The sequence below is a fragment of the Chelon labrosus genome (assembly GCF_963514085.1).
Source record: "Chelon labrosus genome assembly, chromosome: 21".
NCBI classification, from domain to species: Eukaryota; Metazoa; Chordata; class Actinopteri; order Mugiliformes; family Mugilidae; genus Chelon; species Chelon labrosus.
Genome location: NC_140354.1, coordinates 8618371 through 8643201, shown reverse-complemented (window position 1 = coordinate 8643201; position 24831 = coordinate 8618371). Strand labels below are relative to the sequence as shown.

Sequence of the window (24831 nt, the reverse complement as noted above, 5' to 3'; positions counted from 1 at the left end):
TGATGGTAGTATGACCAGCAAGGAGCCTGGGAAATGTATAAAGGAGCCAAAACAGAGCCACAAAATCCTTGTCGCACATAAATTCTGCAAGAAGATGGCTATCAGAGGGGTTAGTTTTCTCAAAGTGCACCAGAATTAGTTCGGTGTGATTGAACCCGTAAGGATGTGGTTTTGTGCGTTCAGTAGACGGTCCAAAACTGTTACCACCACGCACTGGAGAAACAAGCCAAAAGAACACATAACTATAAGTTTGTTTTGCACACTCGACAGTTTATAGCTACAATAAAGCACCCTACTGCTTGCTCTGAGCTCTGACCTTCATCACAGAGCAGTTTAAAATGCAAGGCTCTGACAGGAGTTCATTAATATCAACTAATCAATCCCCCGTAGGCGCTGCTGATTTATGGTTAATATAGTTTATTGTGCGGTGCAGCTCATTGTTGCCTCTAATCTGAAAACACTCGCCGCCTGATCTTCGGCAAAAGGTTCCCGGTTTGACACTGTGTTTCCACGTCAGGAGCAACAGATCACGCCTGCACCTCCACATAGATTCCAGTCATGCAATGCCCACTAGGATTTCATCTCCACGCAGTCATAACCTCCGCGAACCCTCAGACAGATGTGTCTGGCACCCGAAATGAACAGAAACAGCAAGAGGTGGAAAAACGAGGCGCTCTGAGGCCTTGTTAGTGCATCACTCTGTCTTGTGAGAAGTGCCTTGACGTTGTTTGTTGCCGTGGACACACAGGTGTGTTTTTAACTCCTTTACACCCCAGTTCCTTCGGCCTTTTCATCTCTCACTTTCGCCTCTGTTTGGGTTTTATTTAGTTTTCCTCTATCAGGCCCTCAAAGTGCAATTTCCTGTTCTTTTTTTTTTTTGATATATAAAGTGCTGTCTGTGTGATCGTCAGTGTGTTAGCCACAGGCCCGTGTTTGCAGTAAACACACAGCCTATTTTCAGGTTGAATAATGTAGTTTAGATTAAAAACGCACACGCCAAAAGTGCAGCGGGGTCTTTTCTGGCTCTAATTAAAAAGATATGTTTGGTTAGAGGGGAGAGAACTGTGCGAGAGACATGAAAGCAAAGATCAAAATGTGACTGGTGGAGGCTCCGTGACAGCAGGGGTCCTCAGATGGAAGACAAGAGGTATAGCAGGAACTTCATTTACTCCGCCATGTGAGACACTCGAAGGCAAATCAATCTCACAAATTGTTGTTTGATTTCTCCTCTTCATCTCTGACTGGAAATGAGCACCCCGAGGTCTCCCGGAGTTCGTCCTGCTTGGCTTTTGTGTGACTGTATTTCTGGTTCTCTGCAAGAAGAGAATCTGGGAGTGTTTCTTTAGCGTATAGCTTTAGCATTGACTCCACACTTCAGGTGTTAAATTGAAAAAAGAGAGGAGGTGTTTGTAAAGGGAGGAGAGTGGAGGCAGCAGGGTTTAGTAAAGGTATTACAAATGTCACTACAGCAGGGGGTGTAGATGATTTCCCATTCACCGCCGAACAGGAAAACAAGTCTTTGCAGAGGAGTTTGGTGTCACATCGAGTGTCTGAGCGGCTAAAACTGGATATGAGAATAAGATGCATTGAAGAATGATGTTTTTTTTCATTTTGACATTTTAAAACAGTCTAAAATGTGACCATTTGCTGCTTTTCTCCATGAATATATCGTGCATATTTGAGTTTCTGTTGCCCCTGGTTTAAACAAACGAGAATTTGAAGCATTTTCTAGTGTTTTCTGACATTTTACGGACGAAACGACTTTAAACTTCAAAAATAATTGTCCAATTCACTGATAGATAAAAATAGTTAAGTGTGAACGGATGTGAGTTTTGTCTTCAGACTCCAAAAAACGGTTATTTTTGGTGGACAAAACCTTGAATCGCCGAACTAACATCTAAAAGAAATTACTGTCACATTATTCAGTAGAATGTATCTCTAAGGGAGAACTGAGAGTACATATACAGATTGCAGGCCAGTAAATGGACTGGGGTAAATTGAGACTGAGAGAAAAAAATGTGAGAATGTAATTAAATTAGGATAAATGTGCAGTTATGCACTGAAAGGAAACAATGTTATGGGGTGAAAACAACAACAAATTTACAGTGAAGTCATATTTTTGGACATTGACTTAATTTATTTTAGCTGTTCATCTCAACAAGTTGCAGTTGCATACTGAACGTGTGCTTAACGTGCAGACTCATTTTGTCAGCACTGGAGGAAAGGAGCAGGAATTAGAACAGTCCATTATTTTCGCAGGATCAAAAGTAATTTCACAGTTAGCGCGAAAAGCTTTTTGCATTTGGAAACTGTTGCGGCGATCCCACAACATGTGTTCAAAGGAGCTTTCAGCGCAGGTGAAACACGCCATCCGTTGGAGGCAAAAACAAAAATCCATCCGAGAGACAGCGGGGACATTAGGAGAGGCCAAATCAAACAGTTATGATGCATTTTGAAAAAAATAAAAAAAACAGAACATGCTGGGGAGCTTTGCAACATAAAAGACCTGCGTTTCCACTGAAGACATCAGTGGTTGCAGTGCTAAAATAACTAAATGACTCAGATTAATAACTACAGTCTAAAAAAGAAACACAGATTACTACTGGATGGAAAGAGAAAGCAGTGCGTGTACACACCGTATACAAATTTTGTCAGTGTTTGCCAGAATAGGGAGTTCCACAGAAGACACTTGGCTTACCACACAATTCACAAAAAGTTAAAAACCAACTCAAGACACCAACAGATAACAAATCTATTAAGTTACTCCAAACCTATAGACACATCAACATCTATTTTATCTTTTTTTTCATTACATACAAACATATATGCCAGTATCAGTGCCAACATACCTTGCGGTCATTAATTTTATAAAACAAGGTCTCTGTCTTTGTTGCTGCTCATCGTCTTCACCTCTTTGATGTTGCCTTAGTCAGAGAATGCCTTGCATCCCTCGCGGGGCTGCATCCACCCTCCACTCTCACCTGTGTTTCTCATTCTTTTTGTTTGGCAGCGTGGGATTTCTTCACCTGCGTGTATGACAGACCTCCCCCATTCTGCCCTTATCTGTTCACTGACCCCTCCTTTTGTACAAGCCAGACAGCTCTTCAAAAGCCCCGATACAAAGCCTGACAATCACGTCACTGCTTCATACACATTCATTCCCTTTCTGTCTCCGCTTTCATCTCACCTGCTCCTTATCGCCCCGTGTTTCCTTTACCCCTTATCTGATCTCAACCTTTCCGATTTAAGTATTTTCTTGATGCTCCCAGAACGTCTTCTTACGTGTTTCCATTAAAATAAATATTTTCTCCTCTTGTGAAGTTCTCATTTCACTTTCTTCTTAACTGCAACGCTGCATCCAGTTTTCATTTTTTTTTTATATATATCTTCAACACCCACCTGCCACTAGTCAATCACAATTCAAAATGCGCAGAGAAAAGCATTTTTATAAGGCGAGTAAGTTACCTTTCCGCTGTGTGCCTCCCTGCTGTTGTATAATTAGCAGTCACTCCTGCAGTCAGGACTGTGGGGGGTGCTTTGAGCACAGTGTAGACAACCAACCACTGTGGACACACAGAGAGTTCAAACAGACCTCCCAGAGAAAGAAGTCAATTAGCCGGCTTCATAAAAGGACTGCAGTGTTACTTGCCACTATAATTGTGCTGTTGTTAATACCTTTTATACATATGTTTACCTTTTAGCAGCGGGCAAATTACAGACTACAGGCTGCTGTTAAACAAAGACTGAGCACAGTGAGACTTGCCTTTTAGGTCCTTGTATACCATAATTAGAGGATTCAGCGGAGGAAGTTTGGGACAACTCATACACCGGATTCAGAAAGTACTACTGTGCACTTTTTGCCCATTGATCAATGCTCAGTAACGCAACAACCGGGTGTGGTCATTCAGCACTTTCGCTGCTCAAGATAAACACACAGAAATGCGAAGGTGAAAGGTGAGATTTCAGATTTGGCTTCAGCTCTGACATGCAGCCCTTGAACAGCTACTGAGTGGCACATTGTTCAAATGCTCTCATGTCATGTTAATGGTCAGCATTTAGATGCATCGAAGACATCTATAGGCTTTCTTGAAAACGTATTGCTTACATTAAACCCATTGACAGGAGAAGTAAATAGCATTGACCATCTTGGGACAATACAATGTTCTGCTGGGAAACTTTTGGACCTGGCATTTGTGTGGATGTTACTTAGACATGTAGCACCCACCTAGACCAGATCAGACACCCCCACCCCATAGCAATGACACTCCTTGATGTCAGCAGCCATCCCCAGCAGGATGCAGCCTGACAAAGGCACACACACACACAAACAGTTTAGGAACAACTTAAAAAAAACATGAAGAACAGCACAAGGTGTTGACCTGGCCTCCAAATTCACTAGATCCCAAACTGATCAGGTATCTGTGGGATGATCCACAGAGGCCCCTCCCCTCAACCCCTACTAGCGACGTTCTGTTGCTAAGGAAAAAGGCCAGTATCAGCGTGTGGGAACACAAAACATATGACTTTAGTACCAAAGAATGTGAAAGACTCTAACTTCAGCTAACACTGTTTAAACATGAAGTTATACACAAACCTTAACCGTGAATGTAACACCTGTGAAAATCCAGTTGATGCCATACAGGTCATGTCGACTACATTTTCCCTTTTTAAGATATTCATTCATTTTCTATACCCGGTTAATCCTGTTAGGGGTCACGGGGGTCTGCTGGAGCCTATCCCAGCTGTCATCGGGCAAGAGGCAGGGGTACACCCTGGACAGGTCGCCAGTCCATCGCAGGGCTAACACAGAGACAGACAACCATTCACACTCACATGCACACCTACGGCCAATTTAGAATCACCAATTAACCTAATGAGCATGTCTTTGGATGGTGGGAGGAAGCCGGAGTACCCGGAGAGAACCCGCGCAGACACAGGGAGAACATGCAAACTCCATACAGAAAGGCCAGCCGGCCCATGGATTCGAACCGGTGACCTTCTTGCTGTGAGGCATCAGTGCTAACCACCTCGCCACTGTGCCACCCCTTTTTAAGATATATGTGTTGATTTCAGTCGCTATCAGTGCTGCACTTTGTGTTGTTAAACATGTCAGCAATTCACCAAATTATCACTGGGTCTCCTATTTCTAAAACCCCTTTCGCCCACATTTGAACTCCAGCTTTGAGCCATTACCGCTCCATGTATAAAAACATCTCATAGAGGACATTTGGTATTTCTTCAAAGGTCACGGAGCAGTGCGAGGAGTTGGAGCTCCCGAGTGTGTCACGGATTGTTACATTACGTCAAAGAAATGAATGCTCGCTCTGACCTGAGGTCGCACCTCCAACAAGACACCTTTGGCAGACACTTTGCACCTGCAGCCCGCTGGCAAGCTGCAGGCGTGTAAGAGCTCAAAAAAAAAAAACCCAGAAGCTCTTTGGGCTCGAAGCCAGTGTTTTAATAAGCAGCCTGACTGTGGACCTGTTGAGGCACAACCTGACTACAGGGCATGTTTGACACAAGACTACACAGTGTGTGAGCAAATGTTCTCGACTCCTTCACCCTGGGGCCTCAGGCAGGGGTGATAAAAATTAAAAAGCACAGCGGGGACAAGGAGCAGAATTTTGATTATATCTTAAGATTGCGAATGCACAAACAAGATACTGTGGCATCGACTGGAAAAAAGGTCCTCCTGTTCAGGAAGCGTTCTGGGCCTGTCTTGACATTTCCAAAAATCCCACTGAGCTTAGATTTTAACGAGTACTGGCATTATCATTCGAGTGTTCATTTGAGATTCGTATGAGGGCGGTCGATATTGTGGATGACAGCACCTAATCAATTACGGCAGCGGCCTCTCAGACAGTGTGCTGCAGTCATTCTGAGTCGACAAATGGGAAAAAAAAACACAAACTCTGCCTCCTCGTGAAGCCGTATTAATCACGTCTTCTAATAAACACCATTAGACGCAATAGCAGTGTCTCTCCTCGTAGTGTTCAGCTATCGTTAATTAGCATCATCATCAACCCCAATTGTTTACTTGTCGCGAATGATCATTTAATTAGGTAACTTCAGATGGAGGATCCAAATATTATGGAAAGATTATAACGAGATCAGTAGCAAACTGCTCCGGCGGCAGCTTAAGGAAGCTTAACTCTGTAGGACAAGTATCAATCACATTTATATGTAAATAGATGCAATTATCTGTTGTGATCATCACACATTACCCATGAGGCAGGGAAGGAGGAAAAGGGCGCTTGTTGCTTTAATTCTGTGAAAGTGGCACAAGTGTGAAGGAGACAAAGCCACTCAAAGACACGCAGTGAGCCAAGATAAAGCTCCGCTGACGGAAGCGGCTGTAAAATGACACCCACTCGCTCCGAAGCTTCCTGAGTAGTCGGCACTGATGCTATTTCTCTTTTGTTTTCCCTCCAGGAGCGCCAAGGTTAGATTTGCCCGGTTTGGAAATGAAAGTCTCACGCTAGAAATTCATATCCGTCACAGCTTCTAACACAGTGTTAGCTCACCATTATGAAAAGAAATCAAGATTTTCTCTTCCGTTCATGACTTCTACCACTGCGAAAAACAAAATCTGCTCCATGTAACCCAATGCCTTTTTTCATAAGGCAAGTGTTTTAAACATAAATAAAGACAAAGAATTTTAACTGCCTGATACCATATTCAGATCTTTTTTTACGGAAGTCAAATGAACACAAACCGCTGACAAATGTAGCCATGAACCGCAGTGATCATTTTAACCATGACCTTAAGAATTAATAGCCAACGCTGCACTTCACTAAACTTTCTGGGCCACAGCTTTACGTTCTCTCTCATCAGTCTTGTACACAGCGATATCTGGTTTCACTGAAGCACCTCTAAAAGCCTCTGCACAGCCAGCACCAAACAGCAAACAGACATACCTGATGTATAGCCACTAATAGCTCTTCTATGTTCACCAGTTAAAGAGCCAAATGTTTCCCTCAGGAGATGGTGGAGACCAAAAATAGAGCTAAAATGGGACATAATATTGAACTCCACGTAAATAGGTCTACCCTGTGTCTATCAGACATTTAAAGGGCTCATATCTGAACCTGTTCGTAACTCATATACAAGGACCGAAACCTTAAGACTGCAGAATTAAAACAAAAGAGAAGTTTACCAGTAATCTGGTAAATGACAGATGGGCCAGCCCATCGAGATGCCACAACGGCAACAGCATTGTAGGGGGAAAAAAACCTACTAGCTGCAGCCCACTTGATGGTGGAACAACCCGTCTGAGTTACAATTACATGGTCCCAAAATAGGCTACATATGCCAAGGGATTACACCAGGGGTTAAATGTGTTGTGTACTGGCTTTTTTTTTTATCCTTCACACCCCACTGAGGTGTTTCAGAACATTTTGTAAGCGCAACTTTGTTCACTTGCTTTTTTTCCCTTGACTTTGGTGCTTCAGTCCTGCTTAAAGGGGAACTACTGCTTTTTACAACCTGGACCTTATTTCTGGCATAAAATATGGTCGTTTACTCACCCATATAACTTTTGTGTAATTCGTATTCCTTCGGGAGATATTTAGATCTGCGTATATCCATGTAGTGGGAGTGACTGGGGCACCGAAACGCAGCCTCTAAATAACGCATTATCTGCCAAGAAACTCATTCGTGTCACCAATATTTTGTACGCTAGTGCTGTTATCATCATCCAGGGTCTGTAGATTGACCTACAGACCCCGGGTGATGTCTTCTGACCTGGATGATGTCGCCTCTGAACGCCGCGCACACCTGCGACGGTCGGCTTGTTTACCTGTTGTTTACCAGAATTGGAAAAATATTCAGCCATGTTGCAAAAAAAAACTAGTACTAGCAAATTACAGGTAAACAAGCCGACCGTTGCAGGTACGCGCAACGCTCAGAGATGCCATCATCCAGGTCAGAAGACATCATCCGGGGTCTGTATGGTAACAGCTAACTCCAGACTCAACGGGGAATAGCATGAGCGTACGATAACAAAATATTGGTGAAATGAACGAGTTTCGTGGCAGATAATGCATTATTTAGAGGCTGTGTTTCGGTGCCCCAGTCACTCCCACTACATGGATATACGCAGATCTAAATATCTCCCGAAGGAATACAATTTACACAAAAGTTATATGGGTGAGTTAACGACTGTATTATATGCCAGAAATAAGGTCCAGGTTGTAAAAAACAGTAGTTCCCCTTTAAGTAGGTTATATAATCAAATGAATATTATTATTTTTTTGTCAGTTTTCATATGTTATTTCTGTTGGACTGTTAGTCCATACTAGGACATGGATCAAACTGTTGTGGTTGTATTAATCTTCATAATTATATTGTACAAATAGTGTGTGTGATTCTGAAACAACGGTGACATTGCCAACTTCATATCTGTTCCATATTTCCGTCTACTGCATGTTTCTCATGCCTGATATCTAATGTGTATGCTGGTAAGTTTATTTTTAGTGCCTTCGACAAACATTCAGGATTTATAAATCCTTCCCACAGGGTTTATTGTAAAAATTCAGCTTTCTTTTGTTACTTTGTTTCCTCCCCACTGCTCTCCCTGCCTGCAGGGTCTGCTGGTGTCTCTTAATTTCTGTCACAAGGTCAGCCTGAGAGGGGAAAACAACAAAGTGTGCCTTAGCTTGACTGGAAAAAGCATGTCAGGAGAGCATGACGCGGCCAGGAGCTGCGACACACAATCCCTAATCAATACTGGAGAAACAGAGATCCTCGGCCTCTGGGGCCTCCAGTGGGAACTTGTCATGTAATGCCAAGACAGTCGCCTCGGTTCTCCTGTCTCTGTTCTTTTTGGAGGGCTGTCTGAACACACAGAGATCTGTGTGAATAGGCATGACTGAAAGAATGGCTGATGACTAAAAACACACTAAATCGCCTGGTCTGGAAACTCTCTTCTTCCTCCATATCGAGGTGTTGAAGTGCACATCAGAGGGTAAACAATAAGTCTTCATTAGGGTTGAGTTTCTAGTCTACAATAAATTTTTCATGGCGGCTGACTGTGTGATCAAAGCCTGAACTCGCGTGAACTCGCAACCAAAATGAAGCGCTTTCCCAAACTGCAGCGGAAGATGTAAACATTTAGTTTTTAGCATTCGGCGTGCTCTCTGTTAAATGCCAACGAGCAGCTGAGCTCGGGCTCATAATTACAAAGTCATTAAAAGATCTCAGTTGTAATTTTCCAGTTTGCGGTGTCTTGACAAAGCCTGCCTCTTTCTCCTCCATTTAATCGTTTCATCAGCCGGCTTATCAACAGTTGCTTTGTGCCAACGTAATTACGGAAAAACATGGAGCGTAATTATGGAAAATAATTTACTGGATAATTCATTTTTGGAATACTCTGCTGCCTTTCCTTTACAGCAAACGCGATAAGAGTTTTAAAATGCCCGGTGTGTCTTCTCTTAATTGCTTCTGCCACATTTTGTCTTCTGTTTGTGCATTGATCCTTATTAAAGTCTACTTTTTGAATATTTCTCCTCAATGGAGCTAATGTGCCAAACCAGAACCAGGAAGAAGTCCAAACTATTAGTCAGTTCGTGATTTGTTGTTTTCAGATTAAGAGCCATTTTCTCAGGTTTTTCTCTCGGAAGCCAAACTTTGCTCCATCTTCTTCTGCTAACACGGATTCCTCAGCTTCCCTCTCTGATTCCTGGAGTCCAATATTCCACGGCAAGGATAACGGCAGCTTTGTGTGATGTTACTTCTGACATATCGGAGAAGACATCAGATAAATCTGTGCTTATCCTTGTTAGTAATTCACAGACTCCGAGAAGCTGTGCTGCCTGAGACGCCGTTGGTCGAGCTCATCGGTAAGACTCTGTGTGGATCGCCGGTTTCTGTTAACGTCAGGCTCTTCCCTTTCCTGCATTAAAATACACAGTATAGAATAACAAGTGCAGTTGGTGAAATGGAAAATTAACCAATTTCTCGTCAGCGGATACATTTTCTTTTTGCCCCCTCAGTCTTTAAACTTTGTTTACTTGTAGACTACATTAAGATGAATTTACGCGCAGAGAGAAATCCTGTAATTAAACTGAGTGCACAAATTGAAAAAAAAATGCTACTTTTTAAAATATCCAGTGATGTACATACAGTGATGTTCCATTAAGGATGGCTGGAGTGAAGAAAAGAGGGCGTAAAGTCTTCAGAGATGGATAGCAGACAGTGGATTAATTAAAGCATCATTTGCATGTTCCAACTTTAATCATCCCTCTTTGTTTTAATGCAGCAGTCGGAGTCATTGTCAGATATTTGTGGCTGGTGTCACACTTTCTGACAGGCCAGCAGAAAAATGAGAAGGAAACATCACAACTTTGCACAAGGCTGCTTTGCTTTTCTGAAGTTTTTTTTTTTATTTCAGCCTCTTTAGTCTTTGCTTGTAGTATAATTTTCCATGATGCGTGATTTTTTGTGGATCAGATGTGTCAATAAAGAAGTTTTTGCTTTATGTGTACAACTCTTTTCATACTACACATGGCTGTATATCAATATTAATTTAATCTCTGGCACAAGTTTCACAAACTGGAAAGTTTTCATCTGATTTTTCTGTACTGCCTTAGTTCATTGTAGCGTATGACAGTTTTATGCAACATGATACGTCATCCGCCTGCGCACAGGTTTGCTGTGATAGTTTTAAATTTAGGCTGCGATTTGCATGAAAGTGGTCATTGTAAGAGGCCTGTCTGCTTCAAAGCTGTCAAGTCTCTTTGAGGATCTCAAAATCTCTGCATAAAATATTACTGTTGTTTTGTTTTTTAAGTTACCACTTAGGGAGCTCTGATTGGCAGTGGTGATCCTAGGTTCTGGGGAGCCTCAGGCAAATACGTACATGTGCTATCCCCCCCAAGTTGAAAGCAGCAAAATCTGTCATGGGGTAAATACAACGAGGCCTCAAGGGGAGGATGGAGTGTCAGTGCACTTGGCATTCATAGGTTTAATGGGGTTTATGGTTGTCATTGCAGAACATGCCAAAAGGTAGCCATCTGGTCTCATTTTTTTCTATTAAACTATTGCCTGGTTTGCCTGTCCTGACGGCGTGCCCCTGCTGATGGGCCAGTTGTTCTTTAGCTATTCACAGAAGTGAGCTGCAGTAAAGAGCCGTGGGACCAATCAACAAAGTTTTCCTAAGACGGATATCCGAGAAAATCACTTGCATAAAATCTCAAACGAAACTGCACAATTTAATTCAACCAAATCAGTCTAATACAGCTTGATTTTCATAATTCAGGAAACTGCAACTCATTTACTTCCTGTACTTCCTGACTATTTATTTTAAATTTAGTTGGTTGTTACAGTATACAAAAGCTGATTAAGCTGCCTGTTTATCACATTGCTGTGAAATTTCTTCAAATGAGGTTCTACTGTGAGCGCTCCTCCACTGTGCCTCGCTGCTATCAAAGGTCCATTAGAGGTTAAACTCCCAAGAAGCAAAGGCAAAAAAAAAAAAAAAAGCGAAGGCACTTAAAATGACGGCAAAAAACCTCTCGCCTGTTTTCTGTCTATGTCCCCTCGGCCCCTCCGTCACACATGCACAAGGGCAAAACGAGGTGATCTGTCCCACATGGTCCTTCACACTCTGCCAGCATAATGACACAGCGTGGGCCCGTTCCGTAGCCAGCGTCTGTCCATCAGCTTCCCCAGAGCGAGGCGTTTAAAATGGATCTGGGTCACAGTGGGATCCCCTCTGTCCACCCGCTGGAACCTGGAAGCGTTCGATTCATTTGCGACAGAGCTGTCTGCATTACTACAGCCAATCCGTGTGACACACTTGACTGTCAGGGAAAGCTCCTGCATTACGTGTTAACACTTTACAGGCATGTGCTCTTAGCATATACCTCCAGTGCTGCTGATATCTGTCGAGTGGGTTCAGGATGTGAACATCTCGGTATGACAGAGGTTCCCTGACATTTACTTCACTTTATTAGCAGCAGTGGCAGATTAATCTTAACACTGGTTCTATTATTATACTTATTTACCTCCAGACCTTAAAGACTCACACAGAATTGACGCCTTCCTGCACAGAAACATGAGGAATAGTACCTAAAGTTCAGTATTATTTGCATTAATCAACTTTTTTTGTAACTGTGCCAGGGTTAGCCAGCTGGCTAATGTTCATCTGCAGTTCTCTGGCAAGAACTGCAAACAGTAAGACGCTGAAACAAAATCAACATGAGCAAGACTGTGCATAAATCATGCAGAGTAGCAGGAAGCAGCGAAACATCGATACAGCACAATAACAGACGCCCTTTGGTTTAGTCACACCAAGCAGCGTGAAACAACAACACACAAATGAGCAACGCGGCTTTTGTACACATTAGTTCAGTTAAACATTAATAACCGACTAAATTAAAACGAATAAGGTATTAATATAAAGGGTTTTAAAGTCACTTAAATGTTAATACATTAATTACATAGCAGACACATAAGCCACGAGTCAATAACACTGGTCAATGTGTCTGGACATTTTTAAACAGATTCTTGTATCTGTATTGTTTTTCTTATTGTACCTATAGTTTAGCATCCGTTCCAGGAAATCAAAAGCCCTACTGCTACAGCACACAACATATCATATTACACTTTATATGATCTTCATGCTTCAGTTTGTGTTTGCCCTTTTCCTTTTTAATATGACAATGTCTCAAAGCTCAAAGACGTCCATAAAGAAACAGCTGTCCCAGTTTGGTGTGGGAGAACGTAGCCGTCCTGATCTCAAACCCTATTCTATCTGAGATGAAGTGGAACACCAACCGTGAGTGAGGCCTTATCGTGCAACATAATCCATAAAGCGAATCCCCGCAGGGTTGTTCCAAAGTCTGATGGTAAAACTTTTCCAAATTGGGGGGGAGGCTGTTAATCGGGACCTTGTTCCCTAGTCAAACTTTTTGTTTTACCTGCGCATGTCGACGCTTCCTCACAAGTGCAAATAGAAAGTGACAAGCAATGGATATGTGCAGAACACAAGGGTTTTTGGTAACCTGTCCTGGTCTAATTTTCAAACAAAACGAATAATATGGTTGAAGTTTTGCATAAGATTGCTTGTTTTCGCTGGTCGTCGTTTAGCTCTCAGGTTACTTGAGGACACAGTATCACATTTTCAAGCGCTTTGCTGCAGCTTTTTGGCACCACTTGAGCTCAGATGACATTGTTCAGCACTGCCCACAAGAGAGCTGAAGGAATAAACACTCCAGCCTCAGAAACAACTATGGTTGGTGTGAATGTGCTCCCTGTTTTATGTATGGATGCTGATTGTCCCTTGGATAAATTAGATGTTTCAGATTGTTTTTTAATTTCACCTTCCTCATGAACAAATTATCTTTTTCTTTTTTTTTTTTTTACAATGTGGGCTCTGTTTAGAGCCTTAGCCATCGCACAATACTAACAAGAACATTCAGATATGACACATGGAGGGGATAATTGGATCATACGCATGTAAGCGCTGAACTGGAGATTACCTCAAAAGAAAAGCATCCTCACAGGATGATAAACTTTTGAACCTTGGTTTAACACTTGTGGTGATGTGTGAAATTTATGTAGCGGTCGGTTTCCTCTGCTGCGGGGGAAAAAAGCGGTTCCTTCAATTACACAGATAGTAAAAGGTTATTTATTTGGTGCACAACTGGTCTCATTTCAAGATCATAGCAGGGTAATTTAGCTGAGTTTTCTGTGGCTGCTGTAATTGGTCCCTTGATCAAACCTGTGTGATCGGAAAGCAGAGTAAAAGCTGGTGGGAGGCCAAAAATGTAATAAATAATTACGCAATACAGCTAACTGGAGGAGTATTTACATTCCAAAACACCATTTTTGTTAGAGAGTATAAAGGAATTTCACATTAAATGTTACATCCTTCCACCGGGAAAGCAACATCATTGACGTAAAGGCACTGATTTTAAACAACAGCAGAGCTTAACCTCCTGCCTTCAGTACAAAGCTTTTTAAGGATCTCATACAAACGGTTTTTATCCACCAGTTGTGTTTTTCCTGTCTTCAGCACCCTTACTGGATGATAGATGAACATATTTAAATGCAAATAAGGTCTAACCATCAACGTACTTTGCATTTTGTTAAAAAGGAAACACAGGCATAATTGAATCAAGGCAATATTTTCACTCTTTAGACTTATTTTAGCTCCCATTCCTGCTCTAATGGTGGTCTCCGAAGATTCTGCTCTGTTCTTTAACCACATACATATTAGCGCAACATTGAATGACTGATGAATGATGGATCACCGCCAGATCGTAGCTGCGTCTATGTTCCCGTATTAAAGAGACATAATCAATTGTTTGGGTGAAGCAGTGTTACAGTGAGGATTCTGTCAAATGGAGGAAACACTTTCATAACCGAGTAGTGGCAGCTTACTGGTCACTTGAGATGCCGAACAAATCAAAGCTCTCACATCTGGGCGAAACACAAGAGTGGACTGTTGAAATGGAGGATAACAATTGTCAAAGGGTGTTATAGTACAACTCATAAAAAGACATTATTTAAGGGTCAGCTTCTCCCCACTTCCCCGTGGTGACATATATAATGTACAAGGTGTGAGGATTGTTGAGACAACACACACTGATTTATTAAGTGCAATATCTACAGATGGCCAATAAATAGTGTTTGTCTTGATAATTAGCCAGTAAAAACCCATTCACTGCATTTTTTCAAATGCTTCCAGAACACGTTGATAATTGGATGTAATCTTAAAAACCAAAACCCAGTTCTGAGCTAAATGCTAACATGCTAATATTTGGCAGGTGCATTGATTGCCGTCTAAGCTCAGGATTGACAAGCCAGGACACAAATGAGGACTCAGTCGCAGAAGACAGTTCAAAAAAATAAAGGCAGGCTTTATTAATCAGCAAAAAACTTTCTCAAATGAGGGCTCTGGTAAACAAAAATATAGAACAAAAAATCACTCCTTAGGAGGCAAAACTAGGTAAGGAATCTTGAAAGAATAATCTTAGCTGTGGCTTGGTAATTCCAGGCTGGGGTGTACGTCGAGACGAGATGAGACGAAACACACTGGCACAACACAGGGGAAGCCGCAGACCATATATACACAGGAGGGTAATGTGGAACAGGTGGAAACAATCAGGAATCGGGGAAGACAATCAGACCGGTGACACAAGAGGAAGGGCAAGTGACCTGAAACGAGAGGAGAGTTAGTTTTCAAAATAAAACAGGAAGTCATGAGACACATAATGAAAACAAATTCACCGGTGTGACAAGGATGTTGTGTTGTTCTAACTGCAGCAGAGGCTAAATCGAGTGTCATTGATTTTGCAGGAAATTAGCCACAAACCAAAGAAACAACTGTTAATCTAATGGTCAGGCTTTTCTGACAAGAAATTGAAGCCATTATATTGCTCCATTCTAACCTATCAAACTCTGTAGACAAAAACTAAAAATGTACCTTGTGCAATCAACACAAGAATATCTGGTCTAGCGTTTGTATATCTTTGGTATTTTAACACAATAACTGGTATCTAAACTAACAAATCTGAATCACACAATAATATGACCAAGCTAGCCAATCAAGGCAGTGGTAGACAACTCACGTTCAGCTCAGTAACATCACAGTTTTTTTCAGTGGAGTCTGGTGCTTTGAAGAGATCATTTTAACTGCTTCAGTTTTTCATTGGATAAGTATAAGAACCCCATTTTACCCCACTTGAAAGATTATTTTGTATTATTTTGTTTTTATTTTGTTGCAATCTACAATGTCACCACTAGATGGCACTCAATCCTACACACTGGGCCTTTAAAATGAAATAAACTATTTGAGACAACATACCACTTGGAGTGATGCCCTTTGTGATGTGACAGCATAGTATTTTTCTGTCTTCACAACATGTTTAAACTCTCTTTCTTCTTCTTATATTAGGAAACCACCACCATGACTACCAGCACAGCCACCTGGATCTGACTGCGCTCACACCCAAACTGGGTAAGAAAATACAATGATGTAGTCCTTAACTGCACATGACATTATATAAAGTTCAACATTCACTGTTTCTGCTTAAAATGGAAGCGTAAAAACACAAACTCAAAAGTTTTGGCAAGATTTAATGGTAGTGATTGACCTGCCCTGACTTTGTAAAAATGATCTGCATTAGTATCTGTGTATAAGTGAAAAAAACAATTCTGTGAAAGACCATTTCCAATATCCAAGACTAAAAGTATATCTTTCACTGGGAAATTAAAATTCGAGAAGCTGATAAAGAAATACTCTGAGAAAATGAAAAGAAAAAAGTGTATTATAATCAAAAGGATCATCTCTGCAGTTTGCTCAAGTTATTGAAAACCCAATTACTGTTATGGCGTCCCATCTATTTCTCTAAATGTGATTTTCTGTGAAAGGGGAGCAGCTTTCAGTGCGAAATTACTGAACGGCCCTGCATCCAAATGACAATGAAATGAAACACTGTGTAATTAAAGAGGGAATGTGGAGCTATTTGTTACCAAAAGGCCCTCTGTAATGTTCTAAAACTGCATTCAATCCAATGTTGTGTGTCAGTCTTTTAGGATAAAGCTGAGAGATCGTCACTGAGATATTATACAAACTTTTTCAGTATTAATGGAGCGATGCAGTCCACATCCTGCCTGTACTCGTTTGCCTCTTAAACAGGACAGCTTTTCACTGGGAAAATGGGTTTCAAAAGTACTTTCAGAAGCTCTTCAAACAGCACTTTTGAAGTCTATTTAGCTTCTGACGAGTATGGTAGATGCAATGCATAATTCAAGAGTTGGAATTTGTGTTAACCCTTGGCAACATTGATGCATTATTAGTTTTGACCGAGGGCAACCTCTAGTTTGGAAGCTTTGGTTGAAATGTGCACATTGATTGTTATTGATCCTTTCTTTCTCACTTGGATTTGTTAGCCCACAGACAAATGAGATACGGTAAGTAATACACATACACACGGTGTCTATGTGTATTTTTTTTATCACCTTTGATTCAACATATGTACAGATCAAAAATGTTTTCCTGCACACTGGGGGTCATTTTTTTATTCTCCTTTTCTTTTGTCTTTATTTTTAAAAGAGCTTGTGTTTTCTTTGCATTCACAAAACTTCACGCCGCTGCATTACAACCCATGACCTTCAGTCCAATCTCAAAATCTTTCCTTCACGCATTATTGTCCCTCCTTCACTCCACTTAACCAGCTCTATCTTTCCCACAAACATACACACACACACACTTTCCAACCTCCCCTTTACACCATATGTTCCTTGGTGTTGTGTGTCCCTGTCCTCCTTGCCGCAGTAGTCGCCCAGTCCTATTTTTAAATCCAGCACCAGAGTCCCTGCCCGTATTCCGGCACCTTCCCCACCCGCTGCGCCTCCTGACCCATGACTGGGCGTCCTAAATACTGAAGTTCCACGCAGTGCAGGGAGTCTTTAATGGTGTCATACATACTGTATCACTGATATGTGAAACTGAACGGCTGTAGGCGATTCATGATGAGCTGCTTGGACACAGTTCATGGATGTTTACAGCTGACTCAGACTGGCAAACAAGAATGAGTAGCTGACTTTATTGACGCAGCAATTTGACAATATTCCCTAAACATTAACCTTGAAAATGCCCAAGTGATAAACCTCCAAATATCTCTCTGGATCAGTAAATCTAAGCTACGCGAATGAAGGCATATTCCGGCCTTGAACACAAAGTGAGTGGCAGTGATACTATAAACAAAATCAACAGAATAATGCAATGGTTCCACAATTTTAAGGCAAGTTGAATATTCTTCTATACTGTCTATCTCCTGCCTGCAGTCTTGGTTTTAATACTCTGACATGTAGGCCAAGACCATCATCTCAGTTGTTATTTCCCCAAAGCTGAAGCAAATCCAGCAGAAGGTGACAAAAATCCCTTAAATTCTCTTCAGCCCTCCTCAGTCTTCCTCAAAGCACATTCCCCACTGCAACACTTTCCCTTCGTATTCTTCTCTCCTCCAGCAAAGACTCCAAGTGTATAACCCATCTTTTTGACTGACTGTGTGCTGACTGCAGTGCACCACTTCCTCCCCGTCTCCTGTAGAGCGGCCCCAGCGGATGAACAACATCCTGACCTCAGCCACGGAGCCGTACGACCTGTCCCTCTCCAGATCCTTCCAGAACCTGAGCCATCTGCCGCCCTCCTACGAGCTGGCCCTCAAGCCTGACTTAAGTAAATACTCTCTGCACAGATTAAGTAGGTGGTCCTTCATTCGTCCTCCGTCGCTGCGTTTTGCCTGATGTGCTAGACAACTCTGGGAATGACGTCACCCTCATGCCCTGCGCATTCAAGGGTTGCCACATTCACCTGGCCTGGCCTGATGAATCATCTCAGTGTCCATTACAGAGACATGCATCATGATAAGTATCTCCAGATGTTCGGTGGCTTGACACGCAGAGAGCCCTCTCACTTTTCCACCTTTTTTCAGTGTGATAAACTTCTTAAAATGCATGACGACGAGTTTATAGCGCATCCATACTCCCATCCACTCATCTACCGGCTCATTGACTGACATCTAATTGGCGTGTAATTTGGCTCCATCTGCGGCCCGTGCCATGTTGCTAATGTCTCTTAATGACATATTAAGATAGTTTTTTTTTTCTTTTTTTCTCAGCTTGAATGGTTTCTATACACCAACCTGATGGCACTTTAATGTCTCAGCAGTCCTACAGCTCATTATCGCCGTTTTGACATTTTCAGTTTGATGATGACGTGGATGCTTCTGCTTCAGCCTCATGACCGGTGCATGCTCGGTGTTCTTCAGATTGATTGCATGTTTGTCGAGCAGCCTTTTTACCTTGGAAATTTGGGCAAAATGGCTGCACAGGACAGTAACTGTGGTGCTCAATTTATGTACAGCGGAATGAGATAAGACATGACACGTTTGATGGCTGAGATAAAGGCAGAGTTTTCAGTATAACCAAGAAACAAGCTGAAACAAGGTCAATTGGGCTTGTAGGATATGTTTAAATAGGAACAACCCCAAAATTGCGAAATGTCTTCAAGAAACCCAACATGTCCAGTTGCCCTTGTTTTAGCTTCTTTTTTTTGTCCGGGCTATAGTCTGACCTGGATAACCAAGAAACTTCACAGGCGATTTCAGTTTAAGTTTATCTTGTAAATTATTCCAACCTCAGAGCATTAAAACTACAGCACAGTCTCTGGACACTATCAGTTCATATTATGCGGCCTGACAGTTGTTTTTGAAGCAGGAGAAAGCATTTTATGAAGGTCATCAAGATGGTTTTAGAACAATTTAGCCCTCTAGTTTACAAATGCAGTACGGTGAAGACTTTGCAATCTTTGCTGGGCGTGTCTGGTTCAGTCACAGTCAATCATAGTTTGGCGCAGACCTAAAAAGAAACCACCTGAAACATTTGCAGCATGAAATCTAAGCGTGACATTGACCAGCACAGTACAGCAGCACGTGAAAGCAGCACAACTTTTTTTGCACAGCATGATATGGTAACCGTGGCAACGCATATGCTTGCTGTTGCCATGCAACACATACGAGTTCACAGTGCAGAGGTTTGCAACCAGAAAGCTGTCACGCTTTCATCCTCCTCGGTACATGTTTGCATTTACCGTTAAAATGGAAGCATAGCAAACACAAACAAGGTTCTGATTTAACTGATAGATGCACAAGCACACAAATACTGCTGTTTCCTTCTTTTGAGAGTTCTGTTTAGCGGAACAGTCTATGAAAGGAAATATCTGCTTCAAACTCGGCATGAGCTCTAGAGGATTTTTCAAATAAAGCCTTTAAAGAACAAACAATAAAAAAAATCCTTTAAAAAATAAAATAAAACTGCCATCGTTACTTCAGACCTCACGTCTTCACTCGGGACCGTCAGTTCTCGTGCGTCACTTTCTGAAATGGACCACTCTGAATTGCTGTAGAGCAAGAAGATAATCAGTGAGGGAAAATTTCTCCCAGCAGCTTCTTCCTTAAAGACTCTGCTTCCATACATTTGCATTTTTCTTTCAAGTTTGCCATCTTGTTGCTTATTTGTCAGTGAAGCGGTTCAGGCGCTGCAGTGCGAACACCCTGCATGCACACTGGTGTACAATCACATTTAACTCAAGTGTTGACGGTAAATCCCTCTAAAAACATTCCCTTGAGCTTCAAGAGGCTATTCAGGGTTCGACAATTAGTCAAAGAAAACGCTGCAGAGCCTTTTATCCGCACACTGTACGTTTTCTTCAGAGCTGTGTTTGCAAGAATGAACGTAACGCATAGCAGATTCTCAAACTGCTAAGATACACATGAAGAAAACGACATTTATATGTGTCATTGGCCCCTTTTTCGTTGAGCGGTTACATGATAGAAAAACATACATCAGTGTGATCTTCCTTCAGCTCATTTTTCTTTTATATGTTCGTCTTTTCTTTCCCTTGCTGCTCTTATCTCGCCGGCGTCTTGTACACGCAAACATAAAACCAGACATGAATCAACTACAAAGCTTTTCGAACATGAGAAAAAAAGACCGGAAGAATCTGTCAAACACGCAAGCAAAGTTGTCCCTTTAAAAAGTCTATAAAAAAGAAAGAAAAAAAGAAAAGAAATTATAAGTTCAGGCATGAGTGAGGCCTTTGAAAACAAGTTGCTATTTTAATTAAACCATCTGGAGACACGATGGAGATTACTAAATTAAATTGGCATGGTTGATTTGCAGTTTTAAATTTGCAATTTTAAGTTGTGTGTGCGTGTGCGCGCGTGTGTGAGAGAGAGAGATTCTTCCATCCCGAACGTCCTTCACCGATGTCAACGAGGCAGAGATTGAGGACGCTGCTCTGAAATAACCAGCTTAGCTCCGTAGGAGAAGAAATCTTATTTGGCTCTGTTGTTTTCACCTTAATCACCCTAAAAGGGATTAAAACACATTTCACGACAAGCAAGCCACCTTTAATCCTTCCAAAAAGAACAAAAAAAATAGATGCACAATCCCCCATTTAAAGTCCACCCCCCTCCATCTTCAAACCTCTAAATATCACTTTATAATTGATGTTCCGCCGGTTTCACAAGTGTTAGTGCATTACATGATTGCAGTATTCTGTGATCAATAGCCGACACATAAATACACTGGCTATATTGAATGCAATCTAGCAAAGTGGAAGCCCGGGTTTAATTAGCCGTTGTTAGCAATTTCTCATGTTTGTAGCCGCGCATCACGTTCGGGACCACTCAGCCTCTCGCAATCATGTTAGCAGTGAAGTGCTGAGTTTTTTCAGTGCCACGGAGATGGGCTCGAGAAGCGCGCATCTGCCTTCTTAAATCATTTCAGTCGCATTAAGGGTAAACAGTGTAACGTGTTAAATCACACGGCAGTTGAGGGGGAGATTTTGAGGTGATTTACATCAATGGACGAGAGCAACAGGCTTAATTCATCCTGATTTTATGCCCATGTTTAATCATATTAGTGATTTGCTGGCTGGTGCTCATTACAAACTGCCCCCGTGTTTGATCCCGCTGTGATAAATTCAGAATAGCACTGCCATTTGAGAGTATTATCACTGGAGATCTGCTTCACTTCGACCTATTAATGGAGCATTGCGCGACGGGTTGTCGATTGTCTGTAAACTCGCAGCCTCTGATTGAGTTTGGGTGACATTTCCTGCCATAATGTCACATCTAAACGGAACCTTCAGGGAAAAATTCTGGCGCACATTGCCACAGGCCAGAGTTGGGCCTCCTTCATTAGGGATGCACAGGGCTGTGGACAAGAGGAGCCCTTATGAGCGGACGATGAGGTGACCTTCTGTATCCAGGCGTGACATCTCTCCCTTGGAGGCATGCATCCAGACAAAGAATTCCCATCATCCCTTTTCGCCACGACACGGTGAAGTGTAGTCCTGAAATGGCAATTTGACCTCTGTGTTTGGCAATAATTAACTGCTGCACAGGTAACGACCCCTTGCTACCTTGGAAACCTTCCCCCGTGTGATGGAACAGCCAAAAAGCAGGTAGAAGTCTGCGGAGAGCCGGCCGTGGTTAATGCTGCCGTAATGACTTTACCTTTAGGAGCGTGTGCACACAGCGGAGCGGCTGAGGAATTAACCGAGTGGTTGCCTGTTCAGACACCACCAGCACATGAACCGCTGAGTAGTGTGGCATGCTGATGAGTGCGCTACACACTGAAGGACGACTACGCCGATGAGAGGCCGGTGTTGTCCTGTTTTTCATGCAGGAAAAGGACAAAACTATTCAAAAGCGCTTTGAGTAGGACCCTCCAACTGCCGTGTTGATTATCACTTGTTATTATCACAGGGATTATGGGTGTCCATTTTCATGTTTGTGTGGGCGAACAGTTTGATCTGACACCACAGCTGATCAGAATGTTTTGTCACTTGATTTTTTTTTTCTTTCCATGCCTGTGGAGATGCACTGCACAACAGCTCATTTGTGTTGCGCCTCCCAGGCACCAGATCTGCAGGAATTCACTAGTAATCGGTCAGATTTGCCACTTCTAAGGTCCAAACTAGTCATCATGCACAAGAATGATGAATTCATGAGCCGAGACATTTTCTGGAGCCTTTCAGGGGTATGTGTGTTTGGAAAAGAAGTGCTTAATTTCTTAGTATTTGTCTTTTCCTGAACAAAACTTTTTTTCTGATCAAAAGTGGCAGTACTGGGCTCCTGAATTGCTATACATGGCATTAAGTATATTTATTTCAACTAGGGAAACATGAGCAGGATAGATAAGGTGACATGTCGCTAAATGAAATTTGCAGTTTGCTAAACTGATGAAATGAGCCACTGATAACCAATCATGACAGATTCACAGGGTATTAAAGGAAATATAGGAACCATGATTAAGCATAGATTTGTTCCTGAAAGAGATGCATTGCCTTCAAATGTTCTTGTGTTTATTCACAACCGTATAAGTGGAAATGTTTTTTCAGGAGTTGTGATGTGTTTATTTTCTAAAATGGTAGAGATGGATGGTAGGTTCATGGGTAGTAAAGATATTGGTACTTGCATGTATAGAGTTTTCTTCTTAATTTTATAATCTGAGGAAAATATGGAAATTTTGTGTACACAACTGACCACAAGCTCCCGAGTTCCACTTGAAAAGGCGAAACTACTAAGTTCTTAGAAGAATTCATTCATTCAAAGCAAAGCCAGTAGCTCTTGGTGCTGCTATCTTCCTCATTGTCTTTTTTCTTCTAACCCTGCAGGTGACAAAGACATTGACGACTCGTACTACTCGAGGAAGCATCTTCACCCTGACTTCGGCCGGGGACCAACCCACATGGTGAAGCTGAACCCGGAACCCCAGCAACACCAGCAACACCAGCAGCGCCAGCGACCCCGTCGAGTCCAGAGGGCCATGTCCCAGGACCACGTCCTGTCTCCTCCCAGGACGCCACGACGCGGAGACTACGGCTTATCTTCGTACGGTGTCATGGCGGCAGCAGCGTACGGAAGCAGTCGCCACCTCTCGGAGGAGCAGCTACTTTCAGCAGAACGCCTACACTCCCAGGATCCGTTGCTGTCTCCGGCAATGAGGCGTGACAAGTTTCGGGAGAAGGCAATGGCACGGGCGATGTCTCATGCCGACATGCTGATGCCCACCACGCCTGTCATGGACCGCCATAAGATGACCAAGATGCACTCTCAACCCAGTGCCTCTAACGACTCCTACAACACGCTGACGGTCAACCATCATGCCACCACGTCTAAGAGGCAGGCGTTTGCTTCCCGACGAACACATACGGTGGACCACCTACAGTACATTCCTGGCCACCACCACACATACCGCACTGCCAGTAAGAATGAGGTAACTGTTTAGCTGCAGACTGGAAGCATTCATCAGAAATCGGCAAGTCTCCACGGCAGAGCTGTTCGATCTCCTTCTTCTAACAACCTCCTACATTACAAACTCTCCCTGCTTTTTAGCACAAGCTTTCGGTGTCATCCAGATTTTGGGTACCTAGAATCAACCCCGGCAAAGACGTTTCTCTCTTAGAGCATCATAAGGGCTTTGCGCGTTGACACAAAGCTCCTTCATGTCGGACGTTTGACAACGCAGAGAAAATATTTTTTAAACTGGACACGGGGCTGGAAGGGAATTGTATCAACTTTATAAATATATAAATATACTATATTTACGATTTGTATTTTCAGTCCTTGTTATAGCTTTAGAGATTCACATTAACTGATGTAAGCACTTCAAGTGGTGCCTCTTGAAATTGTCCCACTTCAGCGATGAAGTGGTTTTGTGGGTTAAAAAGCACAATTTATGAATTCCCTTTTTTTTGGATTAAGTTTTCTCTTCTTCTTCTGTGAATGGCCAGAACATATCAGCTTATTAGTGAAAACAAAGGCTCTTTCTGTTGCATACAATAGATGATTGTAAATAGGCTATATTAGCATTAGCATTTAACGAGAAAAGCTGGCCCTCTGGCATTTTTTGTTTCGTATTCTCCCACCTGGAATCTACCATGGATTCCTAGTTAATGATTTTGATTTTTTAGATAAGGCAAATTAATATTATTTTCACAGATGTCTGCAAAATATGTGGATTTGATATATATGGGGACTATTTTTACTTTTTCTGACCGTGCTTGTAGCATAGAGTGATTGTGTACGAAATAACCTGTTAGCAGTGTCGAATGGCAGCTTCAGTCTGCAGATATAGATCCACAGGTGAATTTGGTTAATTTTCATTCTCACACGTCCTTGCTTTCTCATCCATGAGGATGAAACTCCCCTGCCCACCCTCCTCAGTTTGTGATTGGCCAATTGCTTCTACCCTACATATCAGGTACTCAGTGTTGCGGAACGTACAGGTCAAGTGATAGTTTTGTGT

General features: G+C 42.2%; 1 protein-coding gene across 1 annotated transcript in view; it reads left to right on the top strand.

Moving 5' to 3' along the window:
• Positions 1 to 24016, top strand: part of LOC311507035 (shisa family member 6) — a gene marked incomplete at its 5' end in the record, with an annotated part of 62630 nt that extends 38614 nt beyond the window's left edge. The window contains 4 exons of the mRNA XM_084571230.1: positions 15902 to 15964; positions 16900 to 16920; positions 18062 to 18190; positions 23198 to 24016. Coding sequence (XP_084427356.1) covers positions 15902 to 15964; positions 16900 to 16920; positions 18062 to 18190; positions 23198 to 23811 — 827 coding nt within the window. The 3' untranslated portion in view covers positions 23812 to 24016. The remainder of the gene's footprint in view (positions 1 to 15901; positions 15965 to 16899; positions 16921 to 18061; positions 18191 to 23197) is intronic.
• Positions 24017 to 24831: the final 815 nt, after the last annotated feature.